The 18,626-nt window shown below is 33.7% G+C and overlaps 1 protein-coding gene across 6 annotated transcripts in view; it reads left to right on the top strand.

The window, feature by feature from the left end:
* The first annotated feature begins 253 nt into the window (after positions 1–253).
* The window catches only part of Dcun1d5 (defective in cullin neddylation 1 domain containing 5), a 34,127-nt gene continuing 15,754 nt past the window's right edge, over positions 254–18,626 (top strand). The window contains exons 1-4 of one of the 6 annotated variants that reach the window (XM_047519155.1): positions 254–652; positions 2,697–2,788; positions 8,620–8,690; positions 9,093–9,184. In XM_047519155.1, coding sequence (XP_047375111.1) covers positions 567–652; positions 2,697–2,788; positions 8,620–8,690; positions 9,093–9,184 — 341 coding nt within the window. In that variant the 5' untranslated portion in view covers positions 254–566. Of the gene's footprint in view, positions 653–2,696; positions 2,789–5,321; positions 5,457–8,619; positions 8,691–9,092; positions 9,185–18,626 lie in introns of those variants that run through there. The other 5 variants (XM_047519156.1, XM_047519157.1, XM_047519159.1 and 2 more) reach the window with 5 other exon arrangements.

The raw sequence follows: 18,626 nt of genomic DNA, 5'->3' as shown, positions 1-18,626 counted from the left end.
CTGCCAGGTTATTTTGAACGCTAACTGCAGAATATTAGTGGTTTCATGAAACATTTGTTGGTGGTGACTACCAGCGTTGGGGCAAGGTGTCATCTTCACTAGAACAGTCAGGATACCCTGGACTGAACACCGAAATTTGACTAGATTGCTCCACTCGCCCAGGCCAGAAAGGTACCTCTCCTAAGGCAAGCCAACAGAAGCCACGCCCATTCCGTCGCCCGGCTCTGCACTTGCGTCACTTCCGGTCCCGGGCAATTCGCATCCGGGTCAGACTGAGCTTCTTGCTATCCGTGACTAGTGTAGGTGCCGCGCTGTCCGCGTTATCTCCTCCTGGTGAGACGGAGCCGCAGTGTTCACGGGTGAAGAGCTAACTCTGTCCTAAGCAGAGAAAGACGAGGAGGAGAACTGCGAGCGGGCAGCGGCTGGGCCGCGTCGGCTTGGGCTGGCAACTGTGTCCCTCCGCTTGCTGCTGTCTCTGGGAACTGGGTGCCAGCGCTGAGGGGCCTCCAGCGGACAGCGACCCCCTTCCCCGGCCCCCCAGCCCACCCTGCCGGGGAGGGCGGAAGATGCCAGTGAAGAAGAAGAGAAAATCCTCTGGGGTGGCAGCGGCAGTGGCGGAAGACGGAGGCCTCAAAAAGTGTAAAATCTCCAGGTACCACCTCCCCCCACCTTTCAGTCTTTCCTCCTTCCTCCTTTGCAGGACAGCTGGAGGAGGAGGAGTTGGGCCGAACCTCCCGGCCTCGAGCTGGAGAGAGGTGAGACCCCTCTAATCAAATTAGGCGGTAGGTGTAGAACACCCAGGCTCCGCGCCCGACCCGACCTCGTGTTCGCAAGCGTGCGTGTGCTCTGGTGTTTAAGGAGGAACCAGAAGAGTCGCCCCACATTAGTCTGTGTGCCCTGGAGTGTGGGTGGGGAAACACATGCATATATAAATTGCGTTCTTTCATTCGACCTTCTACTCCTTTAATTCCTCCCTCGTCTTTTTTCCAAACCCAAAAGGTCAAACCTAAAATTTCTTTGTAGAGCCTGAAGAAAGGAGCGAGAGCATAAGGAATCTAGAGAACTGCCTTGGAAATGGAAAAAAGAAAAAAACTTCTGTAATTGGCCTCCAAATTTTTAGTATTTGGAGTGTCCGAACCTGAACCATCCCAGCTGGAGACCTTTTTTATTTGCAGAAGACCCATTTTTTGGAAGTCTAGTATCTGCACCTGCGCTAATTCCCTGTGTGCAGAGTTGGGAAGGCCCTGCATGCTTTTTGTTTTCTAGAGCATTCAGCATTCGTTTCTCAGTATGTATATTATTAATTTGGGAGCTGTTATACTCCGTATTTTCTTTGAGAAAAAGGACAAAGTGGAACTATAGTTAAAGCTCTTTGACGCCTTTGTAACTTTATCATTTAGGCATCACAGAAACTGCAAAAGATCATTGCAGTTTAGGTGTGAGAAGTGGTTTTGTCACCCCCCCATCTCCTTATAGTATCTTTGTCTTAATAATTGATGCTTAATGTGACAACTTCAGATGTTGACAACTTCAGAAATAAGACAGTACCTAAAGTTGTAAGGAGAAAAAAATATTAGAACTCTGCTTAAAATGTAAGAGAGGTGACTTGTATAGTCTACATCTTCCTTTTTATAATTCACTTTTTTCCTTCCTTACTATGCTTTGGCAAAGGAACCTAAGGAATATATATATATATTTTTTTTTTGTTTGTTTGTTTGTTTTGGCTGTTAATGTGATAGGGTTTTCTTATACCACTTGGTAACTAACATTAGAATTTGAAGTGGTTACTAGCATATTTTTATGAAGCATAGGCAAATTAGTTTTTATCACTGTAACTTGTGACCATCTTAAATGGATACTGTATCAAAAGTATTTAAACATTAAAATAGCTGGGCAGGCAGAATTAGAAATCAGGTGATACTTTGTTCTGTCAATTAAAATTTTTAAATTTGGTATCCCTAGTTTACATTACATTACTCAATTGCAGAAGTTCCAGTGTTTCCATGTCATTGTGGTAGTGTAATTATTTGAATTCCTTGAGAAAAAGCTCTCTGAAGTTTGTTAAATCCTAGAGGATATTTTTTAACTTCCCAGCTTTTAATGATTTTTATGGGAAAAAAATCTGATTAAATAGCTTTTGGCCCAAATATTTGGACTGTTTTTAATTATTAATTTGTAGGGGATTTGTGGTTTTGTTTTTTAACCTGTGGACTTTAATATAGCCTTAGGTCCTAGAGCATCTTTAAAAATCTAAGTTTGATAGGTGATTCATTAAAACTCTTAATATATTATTTTATTTTGCAATAAAATATACTTTGTAAGATTTTGTTTTAAAATGTATATAATATATATAGTTTCCCAGGAAATCAGTAGTGGAATTACAAAAAAGATTTTACTTTCTCAGTTCTACGTTGACACTCAGTTTGAACTTCTGTATAGTCTTAAAATCTGGGGAAGTAATTTTAGTTGGTATTTTTGGAATTTGATAGTAAAGTAGCATTTGGGTTTTGTTAGAAATCTAATATGTAGATTACTGTTTCAAATTGCAGATACTTAACTCCATTTTTTTCCTTTAATGCCAACTTAAAAAACAAAACAAAAAGCTTTGTTTGAATTGAAGTAGTTCTTATTGCACTTAGTTTTTCACTAAGCATTGAGACTTGATAAAAATCTTAGGCATTTGTGTGTTTTCTAAGCTATTGCAGATCCCAACCCCCTGCTAGACTAATAAGTGGAGAGGAACATTTTTCAAGCAAGAAGTGCCTGGCTTGGTTTTATGAGTATGCAGGTAATGAAACTAATGTAAGAAGATATCAGTCTTATGCTTTAAAAAGTTTTATTTCCTTTTGGTTTATTTATTTAACAAATTATTTATTTCAGGCCTGCCATGTTTTAGTGCTATGTACTGGGATCAGGATCAAGACTAAGGATTGTGGGTTAGTTAAGAATTTGGTGCCACTTCAGGCTGTTATTTCTTCAAATATGTATTCATTATACATCAGAAGAGGAGAAACTCATTTACTGTTAATGTGTAAACAGAGGTGGATTTACTTATTTACATCCATTGGCTACTGTAGCATTGTGGAAAACAAAAAATACATAATAAAATTTTCTTTTTCTGTTAATCTTTTTTTTTTGGGAATTTTTGTGAATTGGTAACATTTTCTGAGACTTCAGGGGAGACAGGAAAAGATTTGAACCATCATTGCACAAACATTTACCCTTTAATGATTATTTGGCCATTTACTACTATTGGAGATAGAAAATAAGTAAGAAAGTAAATAGGTGGTATTATCACATGGTGATAGCTAGTATGTTAGGAACACTCTGTGAGAATTCATAGGAGCAGTGTATAACCCAGCCTTGGAAGTGTCAGGGTAGCTTTCTTGGAGAAGCTAACTAACCTCAGCTAAATACTATTAGCAGTAACTGAAAACCTCTAGGCCTAGGACACAGGTAAAAGTTAAAGCCAGCCATAGATGAAGCTAAAGAGTTAAGCAAATAAATGAAAAAGATTAATCATTTACCATTTATTACTAACATTTTGTAAGCATACATGACAATTTTTTCCACTTAAATAGTTTTGCTTTTTTGGAGTAACTAACTCTAAAAGCTTACTTTTGTTTTTACTTTTCCTTCTTTTTCTTACTTGCTTCCCTGCTTTTGTTTTCCCTCTTGTCATTCTCAAAATCTTTTATTTAAAAGTGTGTATGTGGTTTATTTAGTGCTAATCCATGTTAAGTTCTAAAATATGCTTTGAACTTCAAGTAAAGTTTAGGCTAACGGTATGAAAAGCGAGACTATTTTGAAAAGGGAGCAGTAACATAACTGTTGGGATCAGTGGAGTGATCCCAAAAGTATAATTTAAAATTGTTTAGTAGCAGAACAGAATCATTCTAGACCAGGAAAAAAGCTATTACTGGCATCCCAAGACAACCACTAACCCAATTTAAATGAAGGGAATTCATTTTCTTAACTGACCTCCATTTAAGTTGTTGACCCATTATTCAAAATGCCAGTTTTATTGGTATGCAGGATATAGAATCAAAAGGTCATTCTTCTTACTTCACTTATAAAGGTTACTAGATACCGTAAAAATAATGAGCTCATTTTTTAATTTAATGTTTGCTTGATTTTACTTCTTTTTAGAACTTTCCTGGGTATCATAAAGTTCTAATTAAACATGTATTTCTTGTATTAGCATTTTTTAATTGCCAACATAATAATTGCTCTCATTATTCTAGGGATTGTGCTAAGTATATATTTTTCCATATGACCATTCTATGAAGTAGATGGTGTAGTATTCATTTTATGATTGAGAAAACAGATTAAGTAATTTGGTCAAGGTAATAACAAGAGCAAGGATTCAAACCACAGTCATTGTGACACTAGACCATGATTTTAATTATTGTTCCTATGTTTTTATTTAAATATGTACATGACTGTATACATGGCAACTGGTTTTCACTTTTATAAAAAATATAAGTACACCTGGTTAATTTATTTTCTGTCATTCATTCAATAAATATTTATCAAGCACTTTTTGGTGAATCAGGCACTGTGCTAATTAAGTACTGGGGATGTAACAGTGAAGAAGTCAGACATGATTCCTGCCCTCAGGGGACTTGGCTTCTAGTGAGGAAGACAGTAAACAATACGTAGGCAGGATATTATGGATTTTTTAATATTACACAGATAATAAATATAGGGAGATTCATAAATAGAGTGAGGAAGGTATGGATGGACTTTCAGATACAGTGATTAGGGAAGGGCTCTCTGGAGATTTTGGGCAGAAAACTGCTTGATGGGGAAGAGCCCATTGCCAAATAAACAGTAACTGTTTTGTGTTGAAATGGGGCTGTCCCTCTTTAAAATGGAGACAAGGTTGTGCCTACTTAGTATACTAACTTATAAGTCCTTAGCATAGTACCTGGTATATGGTCAGAACTCAACACATTTTTGTTATTATGGTTAAAACAGTATAATATTATAGCTTCAGATTTATTGGTTGTAGCTTTTTAATGTCCCCAAATTAGCTAATCTTATGTAGCTCATGATGAAAGTGCTGTGTCACTGAGCATATTATTTTGTCTTGAGAATCTATTATGGGTATGGTATTAAACACTGCATATATACCTGGAAGCATTTTCTTTATTATTTAACAAAACATCAGAGTTAGTTTTGTTTTTCTTCTAGTTTTAAAAATATCACAAATGTGTTACTGGAGTATTATAGGTCATATGTGATAAACTTGATGGTTTTGCCCTCACACAAAACCTGTTACTCTTGAGTGATATTTATTTATTTATTTATTGCAGTGTTGGGGATTGAACTGAGGGGAACTTTGATACTGAGCCACATTCCCAGCTTTTGTATATGAAACAGGGTCTCCCTAAGTTATGAAGGCCGACCTTTCAATCCTTCTGCGTCAGCCTCCCAAGTCATTGGCATTGTAGGTGTGTATCACTGTGCCTGGCTTCAGTAATATTTAAATTGAATAATACATTTGTCCTTTTTTATCCATGGGTATTGGTTCTAGGATAACCTCATCTTCACCACAGATAACAAAATCCAAATATGCTCAAGTTCTTATAAAATGAAATATTACTTGTTTATAATCAACCCACACACATCCTCCGGTAGACTTAAAACCATCTTTAGTTACAATGTTTAATACAATGTAATGCTATGTAAAAGTAATTGAAAAAGGATGAGAAAAAAAGTGTGTACATTCAGTACAGATGGAGTTTTTTCACTCTGAATATTTTTGATCAGCAATTGGTTGAAATCCATTAGTGCAGAACTCAAGATATATAAGGCTGGTTATATACTGGGTCTGTGGTAAACAAAAATATACGAAGTGAAAGGGAATTTTAAAAAGTTTTACTAGGGGTTGGGGTTGTAACTCAGTGGTATAGAACGCTTGCCTGTCATGTGTGAGGCACTGGGTTTGATTCTCAGCACCACATATAGACAAAACAAAGGTCCATTGACTAAACATTTAAAAATGTTAGAAGTGCATAATCCTAATTTAGTAGCCAGCTGATAGAGCGTACTAGTACAGTGAACTAATCATTTCCAGGCTTTTTAAATTGAGTGCAAACCAAATTGCATGAAAGAGTAAATTCAGCTTTAGAAATTTAACCCAGGAAATATTGTTATTGGAAGGGTATGTTTCAAAAAGTATAATTAAAATTATGCACACAAGGAAAAAACATTGGTATAGACCTTGCTTTAGACTTAAATCTATTACTGTTTGCATTTCTTTGGGAAAGTCATTTAACATTTATAGATTTTAGCTCTATAAAGTGAGAGGTGTGTGTGTGTGTGTGTGTGTGTGTGTGTGTGTGTGCAGTGTATATATGCATATTATATATACATATAAAACAAATTTTAACTTGGTTTTAATCATTAACCCCCTTGTTTCTAGAGGCCTATATTTTATGACAGTAATGATATTTCTTGACAAAACTCTTCAGCTTTCTTTTCTGAGCATTGATGGCAACTTTGAGGGCAAGTGTACTTGTTGCATCAGAAAAAATTTGAATATTTTCCTTTCATGGCTTTAAAAAGCACTTTGTTTTCTTCCATTAAGTTTTTAATGTAATTTTTGTTTTCTTTCAGCCATATATAGGATGCATATCAGTTATGGTTTTGTTTTTGGTTTGATTTTTTTTTTTTGGTTGGGGGGTTGGGTACTGGGGATTGAACCCAGGTCCTTGCATGTGTTCGGCAGGTACTCTGCTGCTGAGCTATGTCCTCAGTCATTTTTATTTTATTTTGAGACAAGTTCTCACTAATTTGCCCAGGCTGATTTCAAACTTGTGATCCTCCTGCCTCAGCCTCCCTAATGGCTGGGATTATAGTTATGTACTGTCAAACCCAACCTCAGTTATGTCGTTTTAGTGGCTTTATTGTATATGTATTCTTTACTTTTCTTTGTTTTTCTTCTAATTTATTTTGGTGCTGGAGATTAAACTCAGGGCCTTGCACCTACTACTAAGCACACATACTACTGAACTGCACTCCTAGCTCTTTCCTATGTTGAATTCTGAATTAATACATTTAATTAAAATCATTCTCTAACTATTAATACTAGGAAGTAAAAGTCTCTTGATTAGCACCCTCTTCATCTTTTAATACTTCATTGAACTTTTACTACTTATTTAAACTTAATGACTTGATCATTTTACATAAAATTTAAAATGGGTTTTGGTTTCTGATCAAATAGTAAAGTCATCTTGACATCCTGGATCTCATCTCAAGCAGCAAGAATGTATTTTCTAGATACTGGATGGCTAAATTCTTTTATTAAGAAAAGCTGTAGGATGTTGACTTTGTATTCTACTTGTAATTTAACAGTGGTGTCATAAAATCCACCTGAGTAACTTTGGTCTAATCTATGACTTAATATAAAACTGGAGTAGTTTTAGTTCTTAAGAAAGGAAAATGGAGGCTTCTCTTGACTAATTTAACGTTATATCAAGATTTAGTTTAGTTTTCCTGTCACAAAAGAAACCTAGCTGATGCAGTTGCTATGTGTTGGGAATCTGATTTAAAAAACAAACAAAAATAAAAACAAAACATGAGAATTGATGTATTAACTTAAATTTAGTGATAGGGAATAAAATAAAGAATAAGCTAAATAACTAATTTTTGTTCACGTGATAGACCCAAGCTAATTGAGAGATTAAACTTGTTTCTATGTTAAGGTGACATAACTGATGCCTTGTGATTTAGAACTAATATGATATGGAAAATATTTCTTAAATTGCAATATAGTAGTTTACAGAAGTCATTTTTACAATATAATTTTTCAAGAATTAAGTTATATTTAAGTTTATTTCAAAGAGATAATCTCTTTGTAGTAAGTAAATGAATATTCTTCCTCTGATTACTGTATTAAACTATGCGTTGAACTAGGCACAGTGGTGCATGCCTGTAGTCCCAGCAACTCTGGAGGCTGAGACAGGAATGCAAGTTCAAGGCCAGCCTCAGCAACTTTGTAAGGCCCTAAGCAACTTTGCAAGGCCCTAAGCAACTTCGCAAGACCCTCTCTTAAAATTAAAAATTTGAAGCGACTGGGAATGTAGCTTGGTCACCCTGGGATTCAGTTCCCAGTAGCAGAAAAGCAAACTGCCTTTTTTCTAACACATTCTAGCTCCAACCTTCTTCGGCTTCTTTAAATTCCTGCTTTGTGGGCTGGGGATGTAGCTCAGTGGCATAACACTTGGCTAGCATATGGAATGCCCTGGATTCAATCCCCAGTACGACAAAAAAAGAAAAAAAAAAAAAATCAATTTTCTGCATTTCCAAAAATTTTATTCAGAGTAGGCTGTCTTAGTAAACTTTTTAAATAAATGAATGATTGATACTAATGAAGTGTTTCTTTATTGCTTGTTTTAAAAATTTCCTTAATTTCATATTGAAATGTTACTCAAATATTTCTTTTAAAAGTTTTAAATTATAAATCCTCTAGCAAATATTTATACTTTATTGAAGCTGTGCCAGTTATTTGTAAAATGTTATGTTGTATTCATGGATGCCTTAAGCATAATGACTTGTTTTATGTTGATATTGAATCATAATCAAATTTATAAATTGTTTTTGTCTTTGAAGGTCCTGATGAAGTTGTAGGGCCAGAAGGAATGGAAAAATTTTGTGAAGACATTGGTGTTGAACCTGAAAATGTATGTTTTATTTCTAAGTAGAATGCAATATAAGTTGGGTATAACATATTCATAAATTTCTAAAAATTGAGACTTTGTACTTAAATGAAGATTTTGTCTTTGTTTAATATTGTAAATTTGCATTTAGAGTGTTATTAATCAGTTTAAGTTGGGCACATATATTCTTGTTATAAATGTTATTTGTGATCAAGTGAGATTCTACCTTCATAAATTTATTCGAACTTTTTAATTTTAATAAATTGGCCCATCTCAATTTCTTTATAGTTAATAATTCCAGAGGTTGTACTCTTTAATGGTTGAAGGATGGAAATAGTTTTTATAAAAATGCTCTCCATGATAAATATAGACATCATTATCTCTATGCTGACTTTTCCCGTATCCTTTATGTTCTGTTCTTTCCAGATTATTATGTTAGTTTTAGCGTGGAAATTGGAGGCTGAAAGCATGGGATTTTTTACCAAGGAAGAATGGTTAAAGGGAATGACTTCATTACAGTAAGAAATTTTTTTAAAAAACAAATTTGATGGCCTATTTGAAGATCTTAATTGATATTTTGTGCTTCATAATTTTCAGGAGTAAGGTTTCACCTTTAAAAAATCAAATTGGTTTGATCTATCACAATCAGTTTGGAGATTGACAAAATTATATTGTGATCTTGGCAAATGAATACCCCATTTTTCATACTGTTTAAGAACTTCAGTATAATTGTCTTAAAACTTGTTGATTCTTTTGTTAAGTGAATTATAAGTCTGTGATCAAAGAGTTTATGTATTCACAGGTTGCTTGAGTATTAAAGGCTTTATCATTCTGAATAGAGAACTCCACAATATAAGGAGTTTGTTCACTGAGCAGTCCTAAATTCTAGGGCCTCCTCACTCCTTTCTTTAATCAGTTTAAAGATACAGTTACATGATACTTTTATGATTATTTTTCTTTTTTACTAAATGATCTTAAATAGAACAAAAGAACAAATGTAAGCTTCCATGCAACCTTCAGCCATTTTATAGTTGTATACTTCCAGTTTAAGATGCTTTGAATAGCTAAATAAGTTATAGAATTACTTATTTATAAAAATAATTTGATTTTGACTTTCCAGAGTGAAGTGTATTTAATTTCAGAATAAATAAGGAATTACGTGTTAATTTCATTTTATATCATGTTCCTAACATTCCTTCAGGATATTACTAGTTAAAAATTTTCAAGTGAGGAAGCATTAATTTACATTTTAAAGGCAGAAACTAAGGTTTTATTAGCCAGGTGGTTTCCTGTTGTGATTATGCTTTATTAACACTCTTAACTATTTTTAGTCCTTGTTTGCCTGTCCTTCGTTTTTTTTTTTTTTTTTTAAAGGAAGTATATTTGTTTATATGGCATCTGTTTTTTTGTATTTGTATTTGCAGTGTTTACTTTAAATCAGCATCAACATATAGAAAGTTTATATTTGGGGAGGGTAAAAACCTTTTCTCATAATCAAATCATAATTTCTAGAATAGAACATAAAGTCAGTTCTCCTATTTCCATTGTTTACAAATGAGGAATCTAAGATTAAAAGAAGTTAAGAAAATATTTGGCAAAATTTACACAATTCCTCAGTGGCAGATTTAGGATCTAGGGTTTAAATTTACTGATTACCAGTCTATCAATCATACTCTACTTAGTAGTAGTAATGCTTTTTCATATGTAAATTATTAGATTCCTTAACAAAATAGGCCATTAACTTTTTAAAGTTATAGTGTTTGCAACCAAAGTTCTCTCTTATATTTAGATGTTATATTATGCCCAGTTAAATAGATTGATTCTGAAATTCTTTGGGCTATATCCTACCATTTAAATAACTTTTTAAAGAAAGATTAAATAAAATATACAAAGGGATACACAAAGAACATAAACTAGTTTTTATGCAACTTAGGCTGTTAAAATTGTTATTTGCTTATTTCACATTATAAGGGCTTTTTGTATTACCACATTTTGTGTGCTGCTTTTTGGAGTATTCCAACTAAAAAGCAGTTTTGTATTTGTAAACCAAAAAGATGCAAATTGTTTGTTTTTGTATAGTTGATATGAGAAGAGCCTTTGTATAATAAAAATGGGTAAACAGAACATTTCTAATACCTATTCCTGAATCTTTAGTCTTAAGTACAAAAACCAGAAATTAAGTAGCCCATGAACATTGTTTTTATTAGCAATCTTATTTGGGGGGTGAGGGAATGTTGTTACTTGGGGTTGATTCCAGGGGCACTCTACCACGGAGGTACAGCCCTTTTTATTTTATTTTGAGACAGGGTCTCACTAAGTTGCCCAGACTTGCCTTGAACTTGGAATCCTACTTCAGCCTTTTGAGTTGCTGGGATACAGGCGCAGGCATGTGCCAGTGCACCTGGTTTAGCATATGTTTTCTATAGGAAGTTCAAAAGCTATACAAAATAAAAACAGGCACTTATTTTAAATTGTCCCAGAAGTTTATCATTGCCATGTGCCTAGAACAATATTCTGTAGATTGAAGCTGTACAAATAAACAAGTATTCTCAGCTAGGAAAATGATTGTTTTTTTCCCAATGATCTAAATTATTATGAAGTAAAAAGTTTCTTCCCTCACTCCATCAACTCTTATTCCCTGAATCTTTGAAAAACTTGGTAGGAATAAAATAGTGTGAAATTTTAAGCAACACAAACTAAATAATCTATATTTCTTAATTTTAAAATGTATAGTTGTTTAATGTACTTGACTTTCTGTAATAAAATCTTAAAATGTAAAACTTTATAGGCTTAATTCTCTGTGTATATTTTTCATTCATATTTTAGAATTTGACCTAGTCATCTGATGGTATTTAAATCATCAGTTGTTTCAATGAATTTTGATTTGCAGAAACCTTAGTCGAACTCTGCTAAATAGAAATAGTCTCATAGCTAAAATATATACTGTAGTCAAATATAGTGAACTATAATAGTCATAATTACTTTTAATCTGTATTGTGTAATGCTTTACAGTTTTCAGAAGCCTACACTGGTTTGCTTTAAGGCTATCATACAGGATTTGTATAAATGAATTGACTTTCTATTTTGTGTGAAGGAATTTGTGCATTTGAATTTACATGTAATTGGAGTAGACTGGTTATTTTGTAAGTTTCAGAGGATGAAATTGCCATATTTTTTCCAGATACTTAGTTTCACAAAGTTTTCATCTTTAATAAAGATTCAAGTTTCCCCACATTGTATTTAATTTTACAGATATTTATATTAAAAACCTATCTTACATAAAGTACCATGTCTCTTTCTGATTATCACTGTGAGACATCAGACATAGCTCTTGCCCTTTAGTATATTATAGTAGGTCAAGGAAGACATTACAGTACTATAACTGTAAACCTCGGCAGAACCTGATATGTAATAAGAGTAAAAGTACAAAATACTGGGAAAGTAAAGATACTAATAAGGTTAATTTCAGCTGAGTAGATTGGGAAATCTTTATAGATGTGGCATTTGAACTGGAACTTGAAGACTGATCAGGATTTTGTTGGTTGAGGACATGAAAAATGTTTCAGAAGAGAGAAATTAGGATTAGAGCCTTGAGGAAGGAAAGTAAATGTTTAAAGGAAATAATCTGGTCGTTAGAATCATAAGATAGATAAAGTTGCCAGAATGTATTTAAAATTCTAGATATTTGGGATAATGACTCCATTGTGAAGGGCTTAGGTAACATGTTGAACAACCAGATTTTTGAGCATAGGAATAGTTAGAGATTTTTCAGCATAGTTTTAAATGAGCAGTTTTTTTGTTTTGTTTGTTTTTGTTTTTCAGTTCTTTGGACTGAACCCAGGCTTTGCATATGCTAGGCAAGCACTCTAACATTGAGCTGTCTTTCCATCTCTTATTTTATTTTGAGACCGGTTCTCACTAAGTTGCCCAGGCTGGTTTTAAACTTGTCATCTTCCTGCCTCAGCTTAGCAGGTAGCTGATATCACAAGTATGTCACTATGTCCAGCTGCTACTTATTCTTGACATTTTAAGGTCAGAGAGATTTGAGAATTTTAGCAAAACTGTGAACCTTGTCGCGGTTAAGATTCACATGTACTACTACTACACAATATTATGCTTATATTCTCAGGAGGTTATGGATCTTTTTCATACTCTATCTACAGATACAAAGTTCTAGGGATGGTTGGAAGGTTTGATTTTTGACGTACTTTACTGGAATGAAGAATTTTTCACACATCTGGTAGCTGAAAGTTTGGTGTTGGAGCAAGATTAAAATGTGTTGGCAGATAAAATAACATAGACCTTTGAAGAGAGTTGTATTTGGTTATGATAATGAAATAAAGTGACAAGAAGATAGCATCTGATAACAGTGGTAGTAGCCAAATTACCCACCAGTAGGGTACAGATTACACATTTGGGTCTTTTTTGAGCCCTTGAGTTGAAATTAAAGGTAATATTCTGACTTACTTTCTTTAAGAAAGAAAGGAATGGAGAATATTTAGTTTACTTTATCGTGGAGGCAGAGAAGTGGACTAGATGAGATGTCATGGTTATGGTTTGTGACTTACTCATTTAGCATTTTGGGTCAAACTACTAATTGCCATTAGCATCTTTCCTCTTCACTCTGTCATGGATTTCAAAATGCCCTCCTCCACATTTCCATATACTCCTAGAGGTTGAATTATTTATGTGATAAACCTGATTTAGAGAAGGTTCTTAATCTAAAATTTTGTGATAAAATTCTTTTACTGGAATTTACCCTTAGGTTTGATATATAAATGAGAATTCTCATTTTAAAGGTGAAGCACAATTTTGAAGTCCTTTCTCCCTTGACAATCAGATGTTTAACAATACCCTGGAAATTAATTTCCAAGTCTCAGTGTTGTAATTTAAACTCATTTTATTCTTGCTTTAACAATAATAGCCTTGGAAAGTGGTATCGTATGCCAATATTCTCCAAAATCTGTGTGGTTTTTTTTTTTTTTTTTTTTTTTTTGGGTTCTATTCATATTCATAAACTACTTGCCTCCCATGACATTACTAGTTAAAAATGCATTCTTATTTTCCTAAATTCCCAGGTTCTGTGATATTGACATTCTTTACTATTTGGAGTTTATCTGAAGACTAAATTAAGAGTTGAGTTGGTGTTAGTGACTGGGTTTGTTTGCTTGGTTCATTGACTGTCTTTATCATAAAGATGCTGGTAATGTGGAGATATGGGTTTTCTTTTTTTATCACTCTTCTCTAAGAAGACAACATCAATTTTCAGTTCCATGGATTCTTTCTCCGCTCAAGGTTTATGATACACCATTAGGAATGGTAGGACATAGTTTGGATAGCAGAATGTAGTGCAGGTGATTTTTAATCCATTTATCTGAAAAGGAGCACACTAAGCTAAGAGCTGTGTTAAGCGTTTAATGCATGTATTCCCATGTAATCTTCATGGTTATCCTATGAAGTTATTGTTATTTTAGAAATGAGGAAACAGACTGGAGAAGGTTGAAATGATAACTTTCGTAAAAGTCCCATGGCTGAAAATGGAGACGGTGGAATTTTAACCAAAGTCCCTTTGACTTGAATCTTTGTTCTTTTCTTCACTATATCTCTGTCTTAAAGCTTATTGAGATCACATAAGTAATATTGTTGCTGTGTGTACCCATAGAATGTAAAATATTTAGAAATGATTATATATAATTTTTTGGGTTCTCATCTTGTTAGTGACTTAGTATGTGCTTTATGATTTTTTTTTTATCTATACTTTTCCACCAGATAGGAATTGTGAAACGTTATAATTGAAAATCTCATCCATCAACCTTTTGGTTTATTTTTGGCATTTTAATTTTTATTTTTATTTAACCAGTATTTTTGGAGTGCTTCTATATGCCAAACCCTCAGTGTTATTGCTGTAAATAATTTTCAAACTCTGGAGGTAGAGAAAGGAATAACTTGGAATGTCAGGAGGCATACTTTATCTTTTTTGTTCTTTTGGGTTTCAAGTCTGCTAAGATTTTGCATTGTATTTTGTGCAAGGTATTTGTTTTAATTTGAGATCCTCCTGCCTGAGACTCCCAAGCTGCTGGGATTACAGGCATGTGCCAGGCACCTGGCTTCTCAGAAATTTACCACTTCTTTGAGTGATAAGTTGTTAAATCTGGAGATCTCGAAGACTTCATCTCCAAATTTTCAGGCAGCATTGTACTAACATGTAATCTGATAATTTATTTCTCTTGCATATCCCCGTGGTAGAAGTTAACTGTATTTTCAACTTTGATTAAAGCTTAATTTTTCTCATAATGAGTCAGTTTTGCACTAATTGAAACCACTTACCAAGAGTGTAAGTAATGACTTTCTAATAATTTTTAAGAATATATTTTTCTTATTTCTGCATGATATGGTATGCTCATTCATCTATAAGGAATTTAGGCCCTTGCCAAGTTAGACTTACCCAATTTTGATTTATATTTCTAGCAATACGATAGACTAAATGTGCTGAGAAAGCATTCTCATGAAAAACATTTAAATGCTGGATTAAATACAAAACCATATTTCAGAAGCATACCTGGGCTTGTCTGAAAATTAAGGAAAATAATCAGAGGCCCCAAATAATGAGAGATTGTGATTTCATAGGAATGTATTAAAGCTGGTGTTACCCAGAGGACACGTACCTATTCCTAGTCACCTCTGATCTGTCTGTTAACTTGTCGTGCGTGTTGAGAGCAGGGCATAAATTGGAAGACTGAGTAGAGTGGGAATTAAACTCCCTCTTAGATTTGATGACAAACATACCCAGTAATTGGCTACTTGATTGCCAAGACTTCATTCTCCATACAGTTGGAGATAAAGGGTTTCAATCCAAGGAAATTTCTAGTTGTAGATTCTGTCATATAGAGCTGGGACTAAAATTCACTATTTCTATGACCCAAACCAAAAAGTTGCTTTATAATTGTTCTAGATAATTAGGACACCTCCTCTGTTCGTAGTGGAAGCAGTTCTGCTGTATAAAAATGCATTTCACTTTTTTGTAAAAAGAGGTTCCATGATCATTTTTGGTGGTACTGGAGTTTGAACCGTGGGTTCTCTACAAACAACCACATTCCCAGTCTTGTTTATATTTTATTTTGAGACAGGGTCTCACTAAGTTGCCATGACTGGGTTTGAACTTGGAATCCTCCTGCCTTAGCCTCCTGAGTTGATAGGATTGCAGGTGTACAATATTGTACCCAGCTTTATTTTATGAATTATCAATACTTGCAATATAAAATTTCTGTGTATTTAAAGAAAAAAGGAATTGTCCTGGGTTGATCAGAGTATCAAATTTCCAAATGTGAAAAATATAGCATGTTAAAAACTTAGTGGATGACACATGAAGTAGAAAAATGTAGTCGAAGTAGGAATCAGTGAACTACAATATCTGAGGAAATTAGTGTGAAAAGAAAATGATAAACAGGCTAAAAAATTAAGACAAGCTTAGTTTTTTAATATTGAGTTTTGAGAGTGTTCTCATATTCTAGATAGGAATATACAGAATACAGAATATCTGTATATTCCAGATAGGAGTCCTTTGTTGAATAGGTGGTAAATATTTTTTCCCATTTCTTTCATCCTCTTAATAAGACTTTTTGCAAAATATGCTTTTAATTTAAAAAATTTTTTTTATTAGTACACTATGATTATACATAATAGTGGGGTTCATTTTAACATTCATAAATGAATATGATATAATTCCATTTCAATCCCTACCTAGTACTTCCACTTTACCTATCCTCCTGTATCCTCATCCCTTTTCTCTTCTGCTGGTCTTTCTTCTCTTTATTTGTTATTTTAATTGTTGCATTATAATTATACATATAAGTGGAATTCATTGTGGTATCTTCATGCATGCACTTAACATAATTTGATTTCACTCCAATGGCTCCCTTTCCAACTCTTCTTTTCTCCCCTCAATCTCTTTCCTCTACTTTCTTGTGCATCCTTCTGTTTTCCTAAGGTCCCCCTTTCTTTTTATTCCTTATTTCTCACTAGTTTTTACATTCGAGGGAAAACAGTTGACTCTTTAAGTGTGGCTTATTTCACTTAACATATTGTTTTCCAGTTCCAAGCATTTGCCAGCAAATGCTTTATTTTATTCTTATGGCAGAGTAGAACTCCATTGTGTCTATATACCACATTTCTTTATTCATTTGTTGACAAACACCTACATTGGCTCCATAATTTGATAATTGTGAACTGTGCAACCATAAATATTAAAATGCAGGTATCACTATAGTATGCTGATTTTAGCTCTTCACAGGAGTAGAATAGCTGGACCATCTAGTGGTTCCATTCCTAATCTTTTAAGGACTCACCATATTGCTTTCCAATGTGGTCATACTAATTCGCAGTCCTACCAACAATGTATAATTATTCCTTTCTCCCCATATCATCTTTAGCATTTAGTATTATTTGTATTGTTTGTTGTTTTGTTTTGTTTGTACTGGAAATTGGACCCAGGCAGACTTTACCAAGATAGGGTCTCATTAACTTGCTGAGGTCTCGCTGAATTGCTGAGCCTGACCTCAAACTTGTGATCCTCCTGCCTCAGCCTCTTGAGTCGTTGATATTATGGGCATGTGCCACCACCCAGCTATTATTTATATTCTTGATGTTTGTCACTTTAAATGGCATGAGATGAAACCTCAGTGTGGTTTTGATTTGCATTTCCCTGATTCCTAAGGAAGTTGAACATTTTTTTTTTTTTCATTTATTTGTGGACATTTGCACTTTTTAAGAAATGACTCTAGTTCATTTGCTCATTTATTGATTGGGTTATTTGGTTTTTTGATAAGTTTTGAAAAGTCTTTGTGTATTCTGAATATTAGCCCTCTGTCAGAGGAATAGCTAGCAAAGATTTTTCTCCCATTTTGTAGTCTTTTTTGTTTCCTATGTTGTGCAGAACCTTTTTAATTTGATGTCATCCCACTAATTGATTCTTGGTTTTATTTCTTGAGCTTTAGGAATCTTAATGGATGATGTCAGTGCCTGCACCTCTATAATGGAATATGTTTTATAGCATTTGCAGAGTTCTAGTCTAATTCCTAGGTCTCTGATTCACTTTGAGCTGACTTTTGTGCAGGGAGATAGATTGGGGTCTGGTTTCATTCTTCTACAAATGGATATCCAGTTTTCCCAGTACCTAAAAGACTATCTTTTCTCCAACTTAGGGTTTTAGCACTTTTGTCAAGTATTAGATGACTAGGTCTCTGTGGGTTTGTCTCTGTGTCTTTTTTGTTGCTTTGGTTTTCATTCTGTTTTAATGCCAACATCATTGTGTTTTTGTTACTGTAGTTCTATAATATAGTTTGATGTTGGGTATAATGTTGCCTCCAGCCTTATTATTGCTTGGAATTGCTTAGACTATTATTATTATTACTATTATTATTACTATTATCTTTCCATGTGAATTTTAGGACTTTTTCTAGTTCTATGCAGAATTTCATTGTAATTTTAATAAAGATTTCATTGAATTTCTAGATCACTTTTGGTAGTATGGTCATTTTGACATTATTATTTCTGCCTATACAACAAAGGAAGTCTTTCCATCTTCTAATGTCTACTTCAATTTCTTCAGTGATTTCTATGGTTTTCATTATAAAGGTCTTTCACCTCCTTGGTTAGATTTATTCCTAGTTTTTTTTGTTTGAGGTTTTTGTGAATGGAATTGTTTTCCTGATTTATTTTTCCACTGGGTTCATTATTGGTATATAGAAAAGTGTTTATTTTTGTATGTTGAGTTTGTATCCTGCTACTTTGCTTTAATCCAGTTTATTTTTCCTTTCATGGATTGTGCTTTTGATGTCAGGCTGAAAAATTCTTTGCCTAGCTCTCTCCTGAGAATTTTCTCTTATTTTTTTTTTTTTTAGAAGATTTTTAAAGTTTTACATTTGTCATTGGTGTATTTTTTTTAATGTTTTTTAAAAATTT

This window comes from Sciurus carolinensis, chromosome 11 (genome assembly GCF_902686445.1).
Source record: "Sciurus carolinensis chromosome 11, mSciCar1.2, whole genome shotgun sequence".
NCBI lineage: Eukaryota > Metazoa > Chordata > Mammalia > Rodentia > Sciuridae > Sciurus > Sciurus carolinensis.
The sequence above is the reverse complement of the archived record's forward strand: the minus strand, read 5'-3'. Positions and strand labels throughout refer to the sequence as shown.